The sequence below is a fragment of the Leptodactylus fuscus genome, chromosome 7 (assembly GCF_031893055.1).
Source record: "Leptodactylus fuscus isolate aLepFus1 chromosome 7, aLepFus1.hap2, whole genome shotgun sequence".
Lineage (NCBI taxonomy): Eukaryota > Metazoa > Chordata > Amphibia > Anura > Leptodactylidae > Leptodactylus > Leptodactylus fuscus.
Window position 1 is genome coordinate 114,543,847 of NC_134271.1, and position 22,570 is coordinate 114,566,416.

General features: G+C 43.2%; 1 protein-coding gene across 5 annotated transcripts in view; it reads left to right on the forward strand.

Moving 5' to 3' along the window:
- SLC8A3 (solute carrier family 8 member A3) overlaps window positions 1-22,570 on the forward strand; it is a 229,836-nt gene that overhangs the window by 146,533 nt on the left and 60,733 nt on the right. For 2 of the 5 annotated variants that reach the window (XM_075282880.1, XM_075282877.1), the window contains exon 3: window positions 20,783-20,889. The exons of 2 other annotated variants lie outside the window; for them this stretch is intronic. In XM_075282880.1, coding sequence (XP_075138981.1) covers window positions 20,783-20,889 — 107 coding nt within the window. Of the gene's footprint in view, window positions 1-20,782; window positions 20,890-22,570 lie in introns of those variants that run through there. One more of the 5 variants, XM_075282881.1, reaches the window with a different exon arrangement.

Sequence of the window (22,570 nt, forward strand, 5' to 3'; positions counted from 1 at the left end):
TTACCTCCCCTGGCCCTCCGATCATTATACTCGGGGGTCTGAAAAGACCCCCGAGTATAATAATAGTGCTTGTGGGGCCCGTAGCGTCACTTACCAATCCCGGCAGAGTAAGTATTTAGGGACCGTTACCGGCTGGAGTAACACCAGCCAATAACGGCCTATTAAAAAAAGAAAAAAAATGCAGGGGTAGCGGCTGTCGCCCGGCCCCTAATGTCCCAGGCCCTGTGGCAGCCACTACCCTGCTACCCCGGTAATTACGCCACTGTACCCATAAAAAACACCTTATTGAAAAAATAACACATTGATGTACAACTAATGCAGTTTTCAGATGTGATATTTAACTGCACTTTATCTGCAATATCTGAATATACCTTTAGGGCTAGTTCACACGGGCTTCCGCGTGTACACTTTCCATCGCTACAGCAGCGACGGGATGCTGGTGCAGTGCACTGGCATGCCATCGCAGCATTCTGTGATGGATTAGGCCCAAATGAATGGGCTGGAGCCTCATGAATGCGCAGCAAGATAGGGCAGCTCGCTTCTTTTTTCTGCTACTAGCTAGCGGAAAAAAGAAGTAAGCGGCTCCCATTGAAGTCAATGGGAGCAGCGGATTTTGAGGCGGATTCCGCGTCAAAATCTGCTGCAAACTTGCCCCGTGTGAATTAGTCCTTAGGCCTTCACATGATCGTACTTTTGATCCACAACATGCATTTTTATGGGCCGCAGTTTTTGGAACCGTATGTCTGTGCTGTATCCAAATATCACACCAGTCTTTTTGCAGATCCATGTTTGCGGATGACATACTAACATGTTTTTTGCGGAAATACATGTCAGTATTTGCCGACACTAAAAACCACCATTGTCGTGTGTAGGAGGCCTCACAGTCATGAAGGATAGAGTCCCCTCGTCTCTTCAGACAATTTGACATTACATTTTGTGAGATAGACTCTAAAATGCCATGTACATTTTCCCGGCGTTCACACACATCTGCCTGCTTGACTTTGATTTATTTTTGGAGACATGAACTTTAAATATTCAAATGTCACCACGAATTGGACATTTAGTGCAGCTGTTAGTCGTGGTATTGGAAATGGGCATCAGTGCATAGCCCACGAACAAATAAGCTAAAGATTGTCACCTCTTAATGTCATAGAGCGTACATATGCCCGTGGGCCAATAGCTGCTCTTTTTTGCTATGGTTTGTGTTCTATGTGGTCCTTGGCTATGTTCACACATGTAGTACACTGAGAAAAAAGCTGTATTGGTTCCTCAGTGAGTAGATGTGGAGTTCCTGTGGATTCCTCGGTGGAAGGTTACTTGCACCATCCTCGTCCTTCTTATTCTTCCCATTGCTCTGGTTCTGATTAGACAAAATGTCGCAGAATCTCATCACCTAACAGCCTGGCCTCAGTACCAGAGGGGTAAGGACAGAAGCTGAGAGACCTGACATAGTGGCAGAACACGAGGGATACAAATTGTATTGGTTTAGAATTTTATTCTGCATGTGCTTTTTACCCATTTAAAGATGTCATCTCATGACAACAGCCCTATTACATGTGACCAGTTAGAGTGAGGATCCCATATAACCATGTTTCCCTACCTTTTCAGACTCAGGACACCCCTGGAGAAAAAAAAATTCTCAGTGTACCCCTATCAGATATTTTTCTCCAAAAGACAAACAACTTCCTAAGGCTAAGGCCCAAAGGGACGTCGCAACCAAAAAGCTCTGCAGGAAAAATTGCATCGCGGTTCTTCCTGCAACACTTTAGATAGAAAGTTTGCAGCGTTTTCCTCCGCAGACTTTCTGTTACAGTTATATCTATGAAGAAACCTCCGGCGTTTCCTTAGATGTAATTGACAAGCTGTGATTTCCAAAACCGTGTCGGTATTGGAAATCACGGCGCGTCCGCACTGCAGTTTTTACCGCAAATTGCGCATGGGATTCACTAGAATCCAATCCACTTTGCACTTACTGTAAAATGCCATAATTTTTCTTGCGGCATTTCCGCTGCGGGCAAATCGTGGCGTTTCCGTCCTGTGGGGCCTGGCCTAAGGATTCAAATAATATTGCTTGAAGACATGCGGTTATCTTCCCAACTAGAGCGTTGCGTTCCCCTGGTAGGTTTCCAAGGCACCCTTGTTGGGAATTACTGCTCTATATGCCAAATCCAAGACCCATGGACACTCGGTTTTTTTTGGCAAGAAAAAGTCTACCCTTAGCCATCACAAACTGGACGTTCACAGTACTTTCATGGCTGACGAAAGTTTGATGTGTATAGCCAGGGTAAGATCATCTCTCACTTCCAGGACCTAGCCATTCATATAAGACATGGTAGTACAATAAATTTATGGCTGAGACTACTATGGCTGTTAATTTTGAGGCTCTACAAAACAACTCAGTCCAAGGGTCTTGGATTGGGCGAATGTATTAATCTTATCTAAGATTTAGACTGGACTACACCAGTTTTATGACAGTGTCTGATGCTGGATGACCAATTTGGTGCAGATTTAGGCTGTCTAATCGAAGCTCATACCAAGTATTTTTCAACTTGCTTTCTAAAAGGATATTGGTACACGTTGGTTCATCTTATACCCTCATCTTATGTCCCTTTGATGTCAGGCCACACTCCTTTACCACTATATCATACCTCCGCGTCAGATAAAGCAAAGCACATGACTAAAAGGCATAATGATAATGTATCAAGCCATAATGCTAGTTCCTGAGTTTACTTATGTGCAGAAACATTATGCAACATTTTGCTCTGCTTACTTTACTTTAGAAAAGAGGGAGGAAAACTAGGTGTTTTAGCTTATGTATATGTGAAAGGAACACGGACATTATTTAATCTCACTCCAATTGGGGGTGGCATAAAAAGTGGAATCATGTTTCAGGATATCAGTGGTTTGTGCCGAATGTATCAAATCTTGTGCAACAATGCGGACTCCAGCAAAACAAATGTGGCGCACAGCTTGTACGTCAATTTTTTTGGGCGCAATTAAGCCAGAATTGTGGTGTATGTATCCTCCAGTGTATTTAATGGGTTGTATATGGGCTGATACTTTCACTCATAGTATTTACGTATGTATGACCCTTTCTGGGATTACCTGTAAGAGACTGTTAGAACAAGGTTGTGATGTTATTGTCCAGAAGATGTTATCTTCTAGCAGAGAGGCCATTGTTCTTGTGATGAAAACAACCACTGGCAGTGTATATGGGTATCATAAATTGAGGTCTATATAAGGGTAAGGTCACATTACTGTTAGGGTAAGGCCCCACAGTGTGGAAATGCAGTTGTTTAGTGGTTTCCGGCAGGTATCCGCTATGTTCTTTGTAATTTCACTGCCTGGAAAAATAATCTGTACACAGGACTTTTTTGTCCATGATTTTAGATGGACTCTGCAATGTAGATGTAAACATAGCTTAAGGGTGCATTCACACGGAGTAAAATGGAGTGTAATTTGGAGTGTAATTTTTACACGTGTAAAAAATTTACGCGCGTATTTTGGAGCGGTTTTTTACACGTGGCGTTTACGGAGCGTTTACGGAGCGTGTTTTTCTATACGCATAAACGCTCCAAAAAACGTTCCATAAACGCCACGTGTAAAAAAAACACTCCAAAATACACGTGTATATTTTTTACACGTGTAAAAATTACACTCCAAATTACACTCCATTTTACTCCGTGTGAATGCACCCTAAGGGTGCATGCACACTACGTAACGCCGGGCGTGTATGAGAGCTGTACACGCCGGCGTTACAGCAGGGCTGCCGAACACTTCCCATTCACTTCAATGGGAGCGCTCGTAAACGCCGCTGTTACGAGCACTCCCATTGAAGTGAATGGGAAGTGTTCGGCAGTCTGCCGTAATGCCGGCGTGTACGGCTCTCATACACGCCCGGCGTTACGTAGTGTGCATGCACCCTTAGGGTGCATTCACACTGAGTAAACGCTAGCTTATTTTGTAGAGTAAAATTACACTTGTAAATTTTGCTATCCCATTGACTTCAATGATATTTTTTTACAAGTGTAAAAATACGCCTGTAAAAAATACGCCTGTAAAAATATGCCTGTAAAAATACGCCTGTAAAATGTCATTGAAGTCAATGGGATAGCAAAATTTACAAGTGTAATTTTAATCTACAAAATAAGCTAGCGTTTACTCAGTGTGAATGCACCCTAAGACTTTCCTCTATGATACAAAACTGAAACTTGCTTTATAGGACGGGTTTCCGACCCAGATTAGAGCAATTTTTGTATTACAAGGACAGACTTTTATATAAAAGCTCTCCGACAAGGGAAATGCCTAGGTGACTGAAGCTTTCCTCAGCCAAATCAGCTGCTTTCTGACGCTAGGTTCACACCTGCGTTCTACTTTCCGTTCTGTGCTTTCCGTCTTCTGCATGCCAGAAGACGGAAACCACAGACTGGGTCCGGCCGTGAGCGGCGGTGAGCGTTTTATGCTCTCCGCCGCGAAACCGGATTTTTTAATCTGGACACAGAGTACTGCATGTCCGACTCTGTGTCCGGATTATAAAACCCGGTTTCGCGGCGGAGAGCGCAAAACACTCACCGCCGCTCACGGCCGGACATCTCTCTCACCCATTCAAATGAATGGGTGAGAGAGTCCTGCAGGTTTCCGTCTCCTGCTCTGTTTTATGCAGGAAACGGAAACCTGCACACCGCAGAGGGCGACGCAGATGTGAACGAGCCCTGAGGGTGTTGAGTGGGACCCGGGACAACCTACGTTTTTTTAAAGTGTTTTTTTAAAAGCCTGTTCTGCATCATATCTTCATTCCTTCATAGATAGACATATGTATGTATGTCGATGCTATTATGTATGACATACCTTTGCCTAGTGTTTTGCACTTGTCCGTTTTACTTTCGCACACATTACTGCAGAGACACTGTCCCATGCTGCAACCTCAGATCAAAGCCGGTCCGCCAGGACTAGCCTGCTACGTATTATTATCACAACTTGCCTTGTACGCCTTTTTTGTTCCCCCGTCGTTCGTTGCCTCCCTAGCATCACCATAGTAACACAGGATTTCCACAGAAAATAACTCTAAATATAGATTTCAAATCCCCATGCTTTCGGCTAAAAGCCTAGAGCCACGGTAGATGGCTGGAAGGATTAGGCTGCAAATGCAGAAAATTGTAGACAGAGTGGATTGAAGTGGAAAGGAAAATGGCAGATTGTTATCTTGGAAGCTTCGGGTCATTTCCAATTGAATGGATTCGCATGCAGGCTTCCTGCTTCCCCATGCTCATTCCCATAGGCAGTGCAGCTCAGCCTAGATCATAACCTCACAATCTCTTAAGTCTCAGATCTGTGCTATTAAACTGGATGCAGTTATTATCCCAAATTTACATACGCTGTCAGCTATCTTACCTCCAAGGGAGTTTTTCACAGATCGAGCTGTCTGTTGCCTTTTGAAACCTTACAAAGCTCGATTTTCTTCTGCTGACTTTAGAGTCACATTACCAGGCAGTAAAATCTCATACAATAGTCTTCTGCATCTCTTAAAGACACCAGTGCCACCTTTCATGTTCAGCTTTGTCTCCTTAACTCTATTGGAGAAGTCATTACATTTTTCTCAAAGGCAATGAACCAATTCAGAATGAAAGCTTCACATTTTATTGTAATAATTCTCCTTTCTCAAGGACAGTATGGCAAGTGGGTTCATTCAAGATACTTCTGATTCCTTCAATTTACATAATATAAGTCTACAGTGTTCCATTTGGCTGTTTATGCAATTCAGATCTTATGTCATACTATACCCAAAGCCTGAGCAGAACATTGGTCTCTGGTGGCTTTCAAATGCAAATCCCCAAATGTCCGTTGGCTTATTATTGTAGAACCTTAAAGGGGTTATCTTAGTTTCAGCAAAGAATGTTATTGTTTGTATAAGTTATCCAATTTTCCAATATACTTTCTATATCAATTCATCATGGTTTTCTAGATCTCTGCTTGCTGTCAATCATTGTTTACTTCCAGTGTATACAAATCAGTGCATGATCATGTGATGGACAATCTATGATCCTTTCCTTTAATCCTCTAATAGTCCCACCATGAGGAAATTCAGTGTGTTACAGCAGCATGGATAATACAGTAATATATTACAAGAAAGAACACATACAAGCTGATAGCAGATAGAAGAGATACTAGGAGTCATTGTTAGGAGTATTTTGTGTCGTGGGTATTGGTGCACACCTTCTGACTTGCACGCGCGCACTGTTGGTAGGCAGCTTTATTTCCTGGTTGATTAGTCTGTCCTCCCATTTGCACCTGGGAGGAGTGGTCTCTACTCTGTATATAAACCCATGCCTCCCATGGTTCTGTGCTGAGTGTCGCTTTTACAGAGCTAGGCCTTAGCAGGAGGAGTAGGTGGTTATCTTGGATAGAGGAAGTTCCGTGGTTGGTTTTTGGGAGGTTTTGGGTGAACAAGTTGGTTTGTGTGTTTTCCCTTCTGTGTTCACCAATCCTCCCTCCGTGTATAATTGACTGTGTGAGTGAATTGCCTTATCCTTTGATTTCTACTCAGTTTCCCTGTGTTTGTTTCCTAGTGTACGGTTCCTTCCCATATTGGTTTGGGGAATTCCTTTCCTACATGTTTCCTGTGTGCTGCTTGTGTTGTTAGTCAGCGCACACCCTTGTCAGTCCCTGTCAGTAGCAGCTTCACTTGTTCGTTAGGGGTGACCCCCTTTAGTCTCCAGTCCCTAGAGATCTTATAGGGCATTCCTTCTCCCACTTCCCTCTAGGCCTACGGTGTCAGTGAGAGAGGAGCTGTCGGGGTCAGGTTTAGCCTGAGAACAGCCGACCTACACCCGTGAGGCAGGGACCGGGTTAGCTAGTGGGAGTAGTGCAGGGCGAGGTTCCCTACTGCAATCCCTTAGCCCCGTTGCAGCTACCTGGACTGACATAACAGTACACTCAGCCGGTAAAAAAAAAAAAAAAAAAAAAAAAAAAAAAAAAGGTTCGTTTGCATTATGACGGACCTGAAACAGTTGTACCAGGCGGTGCAGCAGATCTCCACTGAGATGGAGGGGATCAAGCTACGAATGGATGCCATCCAAGGTTCTGGCGTATCTCAAGTACAGCAGTTGGCTCAACACACAGCCTCTCAGGTGGAGGGCATACAGAGGCAGGTGAGTAGCGCCCCTGTGGGTCGGCCTCTGGAGCCAAAAGTCAGCTTACCTGAACCCTTCCGAGGTAAGAGGTCAGATTTTTTCCGATTTCAAAAGGACTGTCTTTTGTATTTCCGGCTACGGCCGTTTTCCTCCGGTTCTGAGGTACAGAGAGTTGGGATTATTATTACTTTATTGAGAGATGATCCCCTCATCTGGGCACATTCGTTACCAGCCGACTCAGCTTGCTTACTAACTGTAGAGGCGTTTTTCTCCACAATGGGGTTACTGTATGACGACCCAGACAGGGTACGCACGGCTGAGTATAACCTACGACGTGTGGTGCAAGGGGATCACGCTATAGAGAAATATTGCACAGAGTTTCGTAGGTGGGCAGCAGAAGTACACTGGAATGACCCCGCTCTACTTAGTCAGTTTGAGACAGGGCTCTCGGACCAGGTTAAAGATCATCTAGTTTCTCACCCTGTTCCGGGAGATCTAGATGAGGCCATGCAGCTGGCAATTAGAGTTGGACGGCGCCTCCGGGAGCGTGGAGACAAGAGTCCTGGGGGGGTTAGCCCCCCTCAATTCCCTGTTTTTGGAGAGGACCCGGGGGACCAACCCATGCAGATTGGGGCCACTGTGCGAAGTGCTAGACCCAAGAGTGAAGGGTCCCGCACAGTACGCTGTTTTGTGTGTGGAGGAATGGGACATTTAGCAAGGGTATGCCCCTCCAGAGAATGGTTCGCCAAGGAGGGTAATAACCCCAGGTCTATTGAGAGTAAGGGGAGAAAACCTACTAAGGAGGGAGGTGTGCATATTTCCTGTACTCAGACTGCCGGGTTGACCCTTGATGGATGGGTAAATGGGCAGAAGTGCCGGATTTTGGTTGATTGTGGTTCGGCAGTCAACCTTATTGACTCAGAGTTTTGCGAGCAACTAAGGGTGAGTCCTTTGGTCTTGAAGTCTCAGATACCGGTGTGGGCTATTGATAAGACCCCTCTACAGCAATCTGTCATCTCCAAACAGGTGGAGGGTCTGGAGTTTATTGTGGGTGGCCACAGGGAAGAGATTGACTTGTTCTTGTTGTCTAAATTACCAGCACAAGTAGTGTTGGGGTGGCCCTGGCTGAAGCAGCATAACCCTATTATCAACTGGGAGACCGAGACAGTAGTTTCTTGGGGGCAGGGGTGTAATGGTCGGTGTCTGCCCATATCCGTGATGTCTTTGTCTATAGATAATTTGCCTCAAGAAATATGTGAGTTCAGGGAGGTCTTTGAGGAACGGGCAGCCAAGACATTACCACCACATCGCACCTATGATTGCTCGATTAAATTTATACCAAATGCTGTGCTACCCAAGACACGGTTGTACAATCTCACTATTCCGGAGAGGGAGGCGCTCAAAGAGTATATTGAGGGGAGTCTAGAGGTGGGGCATATTCGCCCATCTAAGTCCCCAGTAGCAGTGGGGTTTTTCTTTGTTAAGAAGAAAGATGGAGGGTTGCGCCCTTGTTTGGATTTTAGGGAGATTAATAAAATCACGGTGCGGAATCCCTATCCCATCCCGTTGATCTCGGATCTATTCAGCCAGATTACGGGAGCTCGCTGGTTTAGTAAAATAGATTTACGTGGGGCGTATAACTTGCTGAGAATCAAGAAGGGGGATGAGTGGAAAACAGCGTTTAACACACCCCTAGGACACTTTGAGAATCTGGTGATGCCTTTCGGTCTAACCAATGCGCCCGCGTTTTTTCAGAATTTTATTAATGATGTACTAAGTGCCGTCATAGGGAGGGGGGTTGTGGTCTATCTGGACGATATACTCATTTACACCCCGGATTTGGAGACTCATTGGGAGAGAGTGAGAGAGGTTTTAAATCTCCTGAGGGTTAACCAATTAAGTGCTAAGCTGGAGAAATGTGTGTTCGCGGTCAATAAATTATGTTTCCTTGGCTATATCCTATCGGACAAGGGGTTCGAGATGGATCCTGAGAAGGTCAGGGCAGTCTTGGAGTGGCCGCGACCTGAGAACCTAAAGGCGGTCCAACGGTTCTTGGGATTCTCCAACTATTATCGCCAGTTTATTAAGGGATTTTCTGAGGTTGTGAAACCCATCTCGGACTTGACTAAGAAGGGGGCTGACTGTGCTAAGTGGTCGCCAGAGGCGCTAGCCGCGTTTGAAGAATTGAAGAAGCGATTCTCCTCCGCTCCCATTTTGAGACAGCCGGATGAGAGGTTGGCCTTCCGAGTGGAGGTGGATGCCTCCTCGGTGGGGGTGGGTGCAGTACTTTCTCAGGAGTTCGAGGAGGGTACGCATCCCTGTGCCTTCTTTTCTAAGAAATTCTCTGCCTCTGAACGGAATTATGACATCGGAGATAGAGAACTACTGGCAATAAAACTAGCGTTCGAACATTGGCGTCATTTCCTGGAGGGGGCCAGAAGGCCAGTCCAGGTATTTACCGATCACAAGAATTTGGTTTATCTTGGGTCGGCGAAGAGATTAAATGCACGGCAGGCCAGATGGGCTCTATTTTTTGCGCGGTTCCATTTTACCGTGACTTATGTGCCGGGTTCAAAGAATGTTAAGGCTGATGCTTTATCCCGGTATATGTCGACTGAGGAGGAACGAGAGGCGCCGGCCACTATTCTTGGGGATGGAGTGGTGGTAGCAGTATTGGGCACGAAATTGGAGAAAGCCTTGATCGAAGCGCAACACGCTGCACCTTCCAAGATACCTAGAAACAAGCTGTTTGTCCCAACTACTCTCCGACAAAGTCTACTGAGGGAGTGTCACGAGTCGGTTCTTGCTGGTCACCCGGGGGTTTCAGAGACCATGAGATTGGTGTCTAGGAATTTTTGGTGGCCAGGGTGGAGTAAGGATGTCTTGCAGTTTGTTCAAAATTGTTCGGTCTGTGCAAGAGCCAAGGCGTCGCATACCCGTCCCCACGGTCTTCTACATCCGTTAGAACCTCCTAAGGCACCTTGGACTCATCTGTCTATGGATTTCATCACGGGCCTTCCAGTGTCTAAGGGTTTCACGGTCATTTGGGTAGTCGTGGACCGCTTCACGAAAATGTGCCATTTGATCCCGTTTTCCAGGCTGCCATGTGCCAAGACACTATCAGGGTCATTTATTAAAGAAATTGTAAGGTTGCATGGTCTTCCTGAGGAGATCGTTTCGGACAGGGGTCCGCAATTTGTGGCTAAATTCTGGCGGGCTTTTTGCAGCAGGTTGGGAGTTACACTGTCGTTTTCCTCCGGGTTTCACCCGGAGTCTAACGGGCAAACAGAGAGGAAGAATCAGGATGTGGAACAGTTTTTGAGGTGTTTTGTTCGAGAGAATCAGAATAATTGGGCTGACTTTCTTCCCCTGGCAGAATTTTCCTTAAACAACCATGATTCCAACGCCACAGGTACCACACCTTTTTTTTGCTCCGGTGGTAGACATCCTGTTTTCGGAGTATTTTCTTCCATTTCGTCCCCAGTTCCGGAGGAGGAGCTATTTTCTAAAAAGCTGCAAGGGGTATGGTCCCGTATCCGAGAGAATCTGGTGCGGGCGTCGCACCAGGCTAAGGTCCAGGCGGATAGGAAGAGAGGGGAGTTGCAGTTCTTCCCTGGTGAGATGGTTTGGTTGTCCACCAAGAATATCAGGTTGAAGGTTCCTAGCAAGAAGCTGAGTCCCAGGTTTGTGGGTCCGTTTAAGATCATCAAGATGGTAAATGAAGTGGCGGCGCAGCTGCAACTACCTAAAAGGTGGAAGATAAACCGGGTGTTTCATGTCTCCTTGTTAAAGAAGGCCAAGAAGGGAACGTCTCCAGTTAAAGTTCCACCAGTTTCTGAGTCCGGGGAGTATGAGATATCCCGAGTTCTGGATAGCAAATATGTTCGGGGGAAGCTACGGTATCTGGTGGCATGGAAGGGATACGGTCCTGAAGATAATTCTTGGGTTCTGGAGTCGGATATGTCAGCCCCCAGACTCGTGGAGAAATTCCACAAGGAGTTCCCGAAGAAGGATGCTCCTAGAGAATCCGGAGTCTTCTCCTTGAGGGGAGGATCCTGTTAGGAGTATTTTGTGTCGTGGGTATTGGTGCACACCTTCTGACTTGCTCGCACGCACTGTTGGTAGGCAGCTTGATTTCCTGGTTCATTAGTCTGTCCTCCCATTTGCACCTGGGAGGAGTGGTCTCTACTCTGTATATAAACCCATGCCTCCCATGGTTCTGTGCTGAGTGTCGCTTTTACAGAGCTAGGCCTTAGCAGGAGGAGTAGGTGGTTATCTTGGATAGAGGAAGTTCCGTGGTTGGTTTTTGGGAGGTTTTGGGTGAACAAGTTGGTTTGTGTGTTTTCCCTTCTGTGTTCACCAATCCTCCCTCCGTGTATAATTGACTGTGTGAGTGAATTGCCTTATCCTTTGATTTCTACTCAGTTTCCCTGTGTTTGTTTCCTAGTGTACGGTTCCTTCCCATATTGGTTTGGGGAATTCCTTTCCTACATGTTTCCTGTGTGCTGCTTGTGTTGTTAGTCAGCGCACACCCTTGTCAGTCCCTGTCAGTAGCAGCTTCACTTGTTCGTTAGGGGTGACCCCCTTTAGTCTCCAGTCCCTAGAGATCTTATAGGGCATTCCTTCTCCCACTTCCCTCTAGGCCTACGGTGTCAGTGAGAGAGGAGCTGTCGGGGTCAGGTTTAGCCTGAGAACAGCCGACCTACACCCGTGAGGCAGGGACCGGGTTAGCTAGTGGGAGTAGTGCAGGGCGAGGTTCCCTACTGCAATCCCTTAGCCCCGTTGCAGCTACCTGGACTGACATAACAGTCATAGCAACTAAAAAGAAAAGAAAGACTTCAGGATCATTTAGTTCCCTGTGCGGCGTGATCTCCACTTAGCCTGATGTTGATTATACAGCCTGACCGCGGTTGGGAGAAAGGATCATGACCATGGATTACCGGATCACAGCAAGCAGGGATCTAGAAAACCATAAGGAACTGAGATCAAAAGCTAGCACTAGAGCTAGGCCATCAATAAATCCCATTTTTCATGTTTATATTAGTAACACTAAATTATTGCATAAAAAAGGGGATTTGCCATTTAAGGTAATCTTGTGCCTAAATCTTTCCCAATTCAAGATCTTAGCTTGTAGAAGGCGATTAGAAATATTGGCGGTGTACATTCAGAGGCTGAAAGTTGTTCTGACAATATAGGTGTTTAGTTTTTTGCAATAAATCAGAGCGTTATCTCTGAGAACAGAAAAGTTTTCATTTACTAACCACAGTTAGAGATCTCGACCATTGCAAAGGATGAATAGACAAAGTCCTTTAATACCGTGTTTCCCTGAAAATAGGTCATCCCCTGAAAATAAGACATGGGGGAGGTTTCTGTTTAATTGTCTAATATAAGGCACCCCCCCCCCCCCCGAAAATAAGGCATCCCCCAAAAACCATTGCAGCCGGCTGAACACTGTGCGCGATGTTCTGTGTGCACAGGAAAGCCGGCTGCTGCCTCTGCTGCAATACCGTAGGTTGTATCCACTGTCCCTGCTGGGAGATGCCTTCTGTGCATATGCTGCGGGAAGTCGGCTCTCCCAGCTCATCCCACAGCAGCCAGTATCTCAGCAGAGGCAGCAGCCGGCTTTTCTGTGCACATGGAACACAGTGCACAGTATTCAGCTGGCTGCAATGCCCACAATGCCCGGCAACTGCCGACAGCCTCGCTAAGCCCCGCCCACCACTTCCACCGCCACGATCAACAGCAACACCAAGAAGATGGGGAAGTTAAGTAGCCTACCTCCCCCCCCTTCCCCTAACCTCCTGCATGTCTTATGGAGCCGGTTGTCCCTCCGAAAATAAGACATGTCCTATATTTAGGGCGATAATTTAATATAAGACACTGTCTTATTTTCGGGGGAAACACGGTAGGCTTTGTCTCTGCCGCCACTGTTAGAATGTTTTTCTCTAGTCCACACTATATGTGCAGTTAGTTTTGTGCCTAATATGCTAATTAGGAGAAGTAAAATGGGGGCATTAGCTCATTATCTACTACTTATTGGTCAGTTCCAGAAAGCTCAGAATCATGCCCCCATCTACTTCTTCATGAGACCGCCCACCTGACACTACAGAGCCTAATTAGCATATCAGGAAGTACAACTAACTGCACAGATTCCTTGGGAATGGTGGGAATTAGAGAAAACATTCTACCTTCGCCTAAATAGGGGAGCAGTGCCTATTAAAGGATGCAAAGAACTGAAGTGCAAGTGGTGAAAGGTCCTCTTTAAGGTCCATATTATGGCCACTATTCCTGGAATTCCTGCAATTTTAATCTTGTTCTATGTATTGCACAAAACAAGCACTAGTATAAACAATCATTATGACTGGTTATTCGTAATACATGCTATTTGTCTTTTTTTTCTGGAGGTTTTCCTTTTTTCTTGCTTTGTTCCCTCGATATAACACATGCTATAAATAAGAATCACTACAATAGCAGAATCACGAGTTAAGGGAATTCTGTATTGTGCCAGCCTGGCAAATATGGAACAGAGTTTAGCTGAATTGTAAAACCTCTTCTAAGAATCAAGGCTTGTCTGATTTGACAAGTTTGACAATCCTCATGTTTTTGATTCTTCATGTTTTTTTTATAATGCATAATAGGTCAAATCCAACACTTGGTACCGTTCTGTTTCAGATTAGGGTATGCTCACATCTGTATATGAGGCATTTGGAGCCTCCATGGCAGAGTCTGTTTAAAATTGCAGAGGAAAAAGTTCTGTATTGTGCAGGTCTTTATTGTCCAGCAAAATAAAGGTTAACATAACGGATACCCAATGGACATGAGAGACACGTGGGGTCCCTCATTTGTTTCAGTCATTTAACGGAACTGGATTTCAGTTTTTCTGCTCTTCTAATGATACAGAAAAAAATGGAAATCTAGCCCAAATCTCTAAGGGTGCAAGAGATCGATCAGTGATCAGAAAAACAACTGTCTAGTAGCTAATTCCTAAATGATGCAGCTTCAGCCTATCTCCTCTATCTTCTGCTTGTGATAGGTTTCTCCCTGTCGGCTCTTATAAGCAGAAGGCAGGGAAAAGAGTGTGAAGCTGCATCTCATAGAAATACACTGGAGATTCTGCAAACAGTCCACAGATAATATAGCAGATAGCATGAGCAAGGGGCAGAGGTGTAACTTGTATAAGTATTTGTATTGTATACCAATAGGGAATAATTGATATCATTGTCTACATTCTATACATAGTGAGATGATATGATGATATAGCGTAGAGTATTTGAGCTACCTACAGGTTTCATCAATAGTGCCCCTTTAAATCTTTTTATTTCCCCATAAAACAACAGTGCAGGAGCATTATCTTTATTGGACCTAGATGATAAGTTGGAACAGATACAAAGATTCATCACATCCAACCTATTATCTTATTCAGCACTCAATGGTAATATGTAGGTGCACCCTAGGGTGTTGTTCTATCATGTACAGTAGAGGGAATATTATTACATATTAAGCATTTTAGGAGTCACATTAGAGTTAGATGACCTGTCTAACTACACTGGACATGCTAGTGGCTTACAGTAGTGAATACATTATGCCATGGTGATTATATTATGCCATGTATTAATATACCGCACAACATTAGAATTACGACAGATCTACTTTTCTGCTACAAATACTGTCACACCCACATGGAGCCCATATTCTTGCACCTCAAGCCATAGGCATATATACAGTACATTTATATGTTAATTCATTCTTTGGTTTGGCATTTGCTCCTTGAGATATGTCCAAAACCCGTGATTTTTTATATATAAACTGCAAGCGGTATTTGCTATGAATTCGTGACCTCTATAATGTTTTTATATGGACACATACTGGCACTAGTATGGATAGAGAATCCTTCCCAGTATGTAGCTTGGAGGCAGAAGTCAGTCTCTGTAGTATTCAGAATCTTGCACAGGTTATGCTGGTAGCTTCTGATACAACTCCCTATTTAATAAGATAACCACCAGTACAGTAGCGTTTTATTCAGTAAGAGCCGTTTGACCACTATCTGTGCACAGGCAGGAGAATTGCTATTCTGCATTATAAGGAGCAGCATTTAGCGGATCACATCTCTCCGGAGGATTGAGACATTTGCTCCAGATCATTATTTTTTACGCTGCTCCTGGAGTTTGTAATGATGGATGATTTATATCTTCCAATCTGTATTACACAATTTTAAATTGCAAAGAATGAAATGCCTTAGGGCCCGGGGTCTATGCACATGGCCGACTTTGCTCTATGCTGCTTCATAGGGACTGCGGACCAATGTAGAGAAGTTTTACACTCATACACACAATATAGTAACCTCGTTGACAAAAAATAACGAGTTGGAAACAAATGAAACTGCATATGTGAATATAATGATAATATATGTAAGAGATTACAATATTAGAGAGAAAGAATAAGTTTATTGGGAAAACTGAACAATTGAAAGGAGGTTCTAGTGCCCTGTTGGGCTGCCCGTAACTTGCCTGTAGCTTTATATGCCCATCTTTACAAATATGTGTCAGAAATACTTAACTATCACATTGAATCCTGAACACCATGAATAGCGGTGGATAGCGGCATGTAAATAGACCCATATACAATGCTCAGAAACACATGGTATAATAATGAAACTTACAAAACAGAACCATGGAACAGGAGCGCACCCCATGACTCAATAGCAAAATCTGCAATTGCTCTTCTTTGCTAATCATCATGAAACTTACTATGTCAAGGTACTAAAGTAATATGATCGATCATATGCTACATAGATGGAGATGTCATGTTGGTAGTATAAGTAGAATACAAGAGGCTTCAGAGCAAAGATGACTCTGGGTCTCCCATTATCATGACAGGTTTGTTTTTCTCTCTCTAACCTTTTCCATGGCCATCAGGTCAATTCCAGATTCATAATTTACTAAATTGTAGTCCCCCTTTAGCGGGAGTCCACCATAGTTACCTACCACCCAACTGCAAGCAAGAAGGGACCATGTCACAGGACCCATCTCTCTCCAAGGGTGTTGCATGGCTTTTCTTTAAGGGTATGAACGCCCCTTAAAGTATGATTGTCTTTGCATACCATAGAGCCAGCCCCTCTAAAGAGCAGACAAGTAGGAGGAGACTACAAGGTGGTCCAGTAGAGGAGGGGTAAACAAGGTGCAAAAACTGTTTGCATTATGGAAAGCCTAATTTAATTGTTCCTATGGGGTCTTCTCTTTTTTGGTGTTTGCCACTGACAAAATCTGGAATAATTTAAAGGAATAGAAATGTTATTCTGGGATATGGTTGGGAAGGGCTAACAGGTCTCATTGGCTCCTTGACTGTCCCATGTAGATAACATGGCCTTGCTATCGGTAGCAATGTTTTCCACCAATGCTCAGCTCAATGTGCTTGGTGTACTATTGCCACTAGTATTGGGTCAGGATTACCTAAAGATGCCCATGCACAATATACCAAACTTAAAGTAATGGCTGTTAAATTTAACAAGGCCAACAAATAACACAAAGCCATCGTCTGGAAAAAAAAAAGTCAGCCATTTTGTCTGAGAGTTGGAGAAAACATTTTTTTTATCCACAAATGATCTTTCCTTGAAAGAAGTTCCTAAAAAGTTAGATTGTCTATACCCCGGTGTCATTGATCATGTATGACCAGTTTGATAGACTTTGGTCAGTGTGGAATTATCATTTGCCATGATCATTCATTCAACCATTGTTCCACAACCAACCTACTTCTATCCAATGTGTATGGCCACCTTTATTGCTCCCTTACAGCCTCCTGTATTGCTGCGGTTTCTTCCATTTATTCTTTACAGATGACACCGAAGAGATACTGGAACATGTTAGGACTAAAACAAGTGCTTTGATCAATAAACAATAGAAGAATTACAGGATGTGATTGATAGTTGTGGAGTCATCCACCAGATGACTGTCTGGAAGTCATAGTGTTGACAAGCATTGCAGATATGAAGACTTGAAAGACTTCCTTTAGACTCAGCTGTCTGAAAGTTTTGCTATTAAAGTCTGAATTAATTACAAGAACTTACAAATGTTGTATAAACTGTGTCTCTGGATTCCTCCATTAGAAGAATAATGAAATATGAAGGACTCTTATCTTCAGGAGAAACTGTTAGACTGGAGCAGAGATGTCAAGAGACTGACGCCTTGAAATGCAGTATTAGTATTCTAGTGGGTAGCCCGGCTTATTTAACACTTGAGTCTTAAACAGAATACACCGGCAAGCAGTCTGATCATTTCTATTAATCAAAAATATTGATTACGTACCAAGTCTCAATCTGTGTTAAATAGACGGTGATATAAGTGAATTGGGGTTGTAATTCAATGAAGTGCAGAACACATTACCCTAATACTTAGACCTTATGCATATGGAAGTCTGTATAGGGAAATTTATCATGCAGAGATTTTTTAAGTTAGTTTTGCTGGAGCCTGTATTGGTGTAATGTGCACTAAATTGATCATATGTTGCACAGTGGAGGGAATTTATTAAGACTGGCATTTTGCATGCCAACCTTAATCAAGACCCCAGCTGGTGCAAGATGTGCCTGAATTATTAAGAGGCCTGGAACTGAAATGTATGCCAGTCATGAACTGGTGTAGACTTCAGGCATAAATAACGCTAGGCTGAGGCAACTCTTCTGCAGTCCACCTTCATCTCCATCCTGATCCGCAAAGTTTTCTAAAAAGTGGCAAGCAGTTTGGAAAATAGTGAACGTGGCACATGTTTGGTTTATTGTTTGGTGAAGTCATGCAGCAAAAAGGAAACACTTTTGCTCTGGGGTAACTGGCATGATTAATTTAGTAAATCCTCCCCCCCACACACACATACACACACAAACACAGTTTAATGCATTTGAAACATGAATAAGTTTACCACTTTTCTAAAATGGTTCTCCAGTTTCTACCCCCGCCCTCCCATTGGAGTAAGATTATGACAACAATTTTTTCCACTTTATAAAAAGTTGCATTTGATAAATCAGGTGTATAGAAAGAAAAAAAGGCATACAGACAGCTAGAAAAGCAGATAGACAGAAAGGCATACGGACAGCTAGAAAAGCAGATAGACAGAAAGGCATACAGACAGCTAGAAAAGCAGATAGACAGAAAGGCATACAGACAGCTAGAAAAGCAGATAGACAGAAAGGCATACAGACAGCTAGAAAAGCAGATAGACAGAAAGGCATACAGACAGCTAGAAAAGTGTACAGACAGCTAGAAAGACTTACAGGCAGCTAGAAAGGTGTACAGAAAACTAGAAAGGCATACAGGCAGCTACAAAGGCGTACAGGTAGATAGAAAGGAGTACAGACAACTAGAAAGGCTTACAGGCAGCTAGAAAGATATACAGACAGCTAGGAAGGCTTATAGACAGCTAGAAAAGTGTACAAACACCTAGGAAGGCTTACAGACAGCTAGAAATGAATACAGTCAGCTAGAAAGGAGTACATGCAGCTAGAAAGTTGTACAGACAACTAGAAAGGCTTACAGGCAGCTAGAAAAGCGTGCAGGCAGCTAGAAAGGCTTACATGTATCTAGAAAGGAGTACAGGCAGCTAGAAAGGCATACAGGCAACTAGAAAGGCATACAGGTAGCTAGAAAGGCTAGCAAGATGAATTTACACAGGCACATAATACAATTTCAGCTGGATACTTCCGTGGGAAAACCCTTCTCTGGGCCAGATCACAACTAGTCAGACTAGTCCTTATTCTGAAAGGGCTCTTTAAGAAGGACAGAGAGAGAAAAATTTGGGAATTGAAGCTGATAATAAAATTCAAATCATTGACAAAAGTATCAAATACTGCATGATTTATAAACCCTGTACTGGATATAATAAAATCTTTTACATGTTGCATGAGATTAAATTAAATTTTCTAGCAATCCAAATATTATGAAGGCATAATGTTATAATGAAAGGGATAGAGAATATATATGAGTATTATTAGTATGTCATAAATTAAATGAGATTTACTCATGATTTTCACTTTATTTTATGGAGCATTTTACAATCTATATGTAGAATTATGTAAAACATTTTTTTTTTTTTTACTATGAAAACTGGTGGGAGTGCTAATAGATATGTCAGACTAGGATGTTCCAGGACGATGGCGCTCTACACCCTGTTCCACCCACATTTGTGGAATGTGGCAACTAAGTTGTAGAATGGGGAATGTGTTTGGTGCAAGAAAGAGCCCTGCCCTAAGAATGTGCCACATTATCACCCATCTATGCCAGAAAATCAAAAGGTAGACTTACTGTATACTGTATCATTTCATTCAATATATTTTCGTTAATGATCTTGAATTGGAACACATCTGCAAAAAAAGTCAAATGGACCCTTCTTCACTGATATGTACTGTCTGGAAGAAGAATCTCTCTACACATAAGGCTCATAGGCACCGAGTCCACTAGGGTCTATGGAGACATATAGCATATAAACCAAGAGCTCTCTCAACGCACATGATAAACGTGCAAAAAACAAGAAGTGAACGTAGCCTGAAGGAGCAGGATGTGTCCATAGTGCAGGGCATTGCAATGTGATGGTTTGCAGATAATAAGCAAGCGACTTTACTGTACTACATGTGTGTACTTTACCTATGGACTGATGTTGGGTTTCACACGGTAATGAGCATGTTGTTCAGTAGCATGAACTAGCTGAGGCACCGGGAAATAGTGAATATAACCAGCTTTCATATATTAAATTATAGGATGTCAGCTATTCTTAAAGAGGACCTGTCCACTCTTCTGACTCCTGTGTTTAAAGAGATTTTCGGACTTCTAACCTATCCTAAGGTTAGGTCATCAATTGAAAATCTGTGGGGTCCAACACCTGGATCAGGTAGTTGAAGCGCCATATGGTCTTTTGGACTTTTTTATGAATTAGAGGAGCTTTACTGCTTCTTCCTGACTCTGGGTATCAGCCATCTATGAAGGAGTTTGAGGAACTGGGCTGTGGTTTGGCCTACCAACAGCACAGACCAGATTCTAATATTGTAAAACCAATTGTCAAGAGAGTAGACAGGTCCTTTTTAACCAGTCTCTAATATTAGAGCTCTATTTTAGCCACAAATGACTTGACAATCTGAAAGTCATTTTACAAAACCACAATATGGCTACATTTTACCATCCATATTATGGCTATTAGACCTGGATCCAAGTAGGTCTATGGAAATGAGCTTAGACATCCATAACCGTCCATGGTAACCTAAGTTTGGTTTAGTAGAACCTTGTGTGGTCCAGCTGTTGTGACTATAATATGGATGATAAAGTATGGGCATATTTCGGTCACCAAGGCAGGGCCTGTTCTGTAGACCCTACAGGTCTGTGCTGTGGCATGCTGATGTATGGTATTGGTATAATATTATAAGTATACCTCCTTCCACAAAGCCAGTGAAGGACAAGATGTCGATAGGCACTGTATATAACTAGGTCATCATGAAAAGACTATGCTTGCCAATTCTAAAATTCTGCAATCTTTCCATCTGAAATAACCACAACCTCTGTTTCCCATTTAATCTCTCTATTGCCGTATTAAAGACAATGAGCTAATGGAGCAAACATTTTCTCTTCGTTCTTTCCTTCTGCTTTTTCTTTTGACACTTATTATTTTTCCATCCACAGCAAAACAATTCAGATCAAAATAATTGATGACGAGGAGTATGAAAAAAACAAGACTTTCCACATTGAACTGAGGGCGCCACACGTTGTGGACATGAGTGTGCAGAAAGGTGTAGTAGCAGCTTTGTCAAACTAACAGCCTCTGCTCCTGAGTTCTGCTACCCTCAGGGATGGGTAACTTGGCACTCCAGTGATTGGTGGTCCTCATGCCCAATGATAGCCAAGTACTAGCTGAGCATCAGAGAAGATGCCGCTCATCAAAAAGTGGTTTGCAAAAGTTACTCATCCCTACATTAATCTCTGTGCTATCCTCACCTATTCCTTTGTTCTCTACCTAACAATTAACATACTCATCTTCGTTAACGCTGACTGCTAATAATGCTTTATCTATAGATATTGACAGCAAGCCTGAGGTCATGTGAGCATGTGAACGTCTATACACTCCAGGAATATCTGGTATCATAGGTGTCATGTTTGTAGAAGGATGATCACATAGAGGACATGTGCTATGCTGCCGACCAGTTGTAGATGTAGCAGAGCTGTTGCAGATGTGTTATGATGTGGTTGTATGTAGGACATCAGAAAAACTGGACATAGAAAAAAAATCAAAGCTGCTGATCTATTAACATCCTCCTTTCTTTCTGCTTAATATAGACTCCCCCCCAAAAAAAAACAAAAAAACAAAAACAATAAATGAATAACTATTAAGAAATACAGAAAATAGGAGGGGGGATTTATTATGACCAGCATTCTGTATGCTAGTCTTAATGGGGTTATGGACACTTATTCCCTATCCACAGGACAGTGTGGTGTAAGTGTATGATCTCTGAGGGCTCAGTTGCCGAGCCAGAACAAGGTAACAAAAGTCCTGCTAAAGCTTTTTTGTGAATGGAGCGCCAGTGCACTTGTGAGACTGGTGTTCAATTCATTGCTATGGGGCTTCCAGGACTATATTCTCAGTCAGTGTTTGCAGCCCATAAAAGTGAAGGGAATGCTGGTCACACTTGTGCTCTATTCACAAGAACATTATAGGAGAGCTTTCAGCCCCCCCCCCCCCCTCCCGTCCTCCTAATCACTAGGTGTCCCAGCAGTTGGACCCTTATCTCCGCTCCTGTTAATAGGGAATAAGTGTCCACAATGGTACAAACCCTTTAAGTTCCTGGCTGGCACGATATGCCCCTGAATTATTAAGAAGCTAAAGTAAATTTGTTGGGCAAAGTCTTCCCCGACCTTTTTACCGCCCCGTTTCGCCAACTCGTAAAAGTGACAAACAATTTTTCTGTGAAAGAACGCTCCCAGAAAGATCATTGAGTCATTGAAAATAAATGGTCAGTTTGAATGTTTGTTACATTGCATTTGGATCATTGTATATAGCTAGGCGTTCTGGTGAACAATCGTATGTATGGTCAGCACTGCAGTTATGCAACCTCCGGCTGAACTCTCTACAATGTGTAAGGTCACCTAAACTTGTAAAAAATGTTATTATATAAGTCAATAGTGCAGGTGATAATAGTGATTTTTTTTTTAATATACGGTACCTATATTTTTAATAGAGGAATGCTTTATACTTTAATCGTGTTATTTTCCATCTTCCTCCCCTGCCCTTATCACTGTTTCTAAATAAACTTCAGCTCCCTATTCCTGCACTTCCTACACTGGGAGGAGATATAAGGAAAATGTTGTTTTTGTACCGTGTTAGCCAGTGGGTAGGAAATATAAAAAAACTAAAAACTTGAAAGTCTTCAGTAGTTGATACCTTTTTTAATGGCTAACTCATAATGATGACAGATT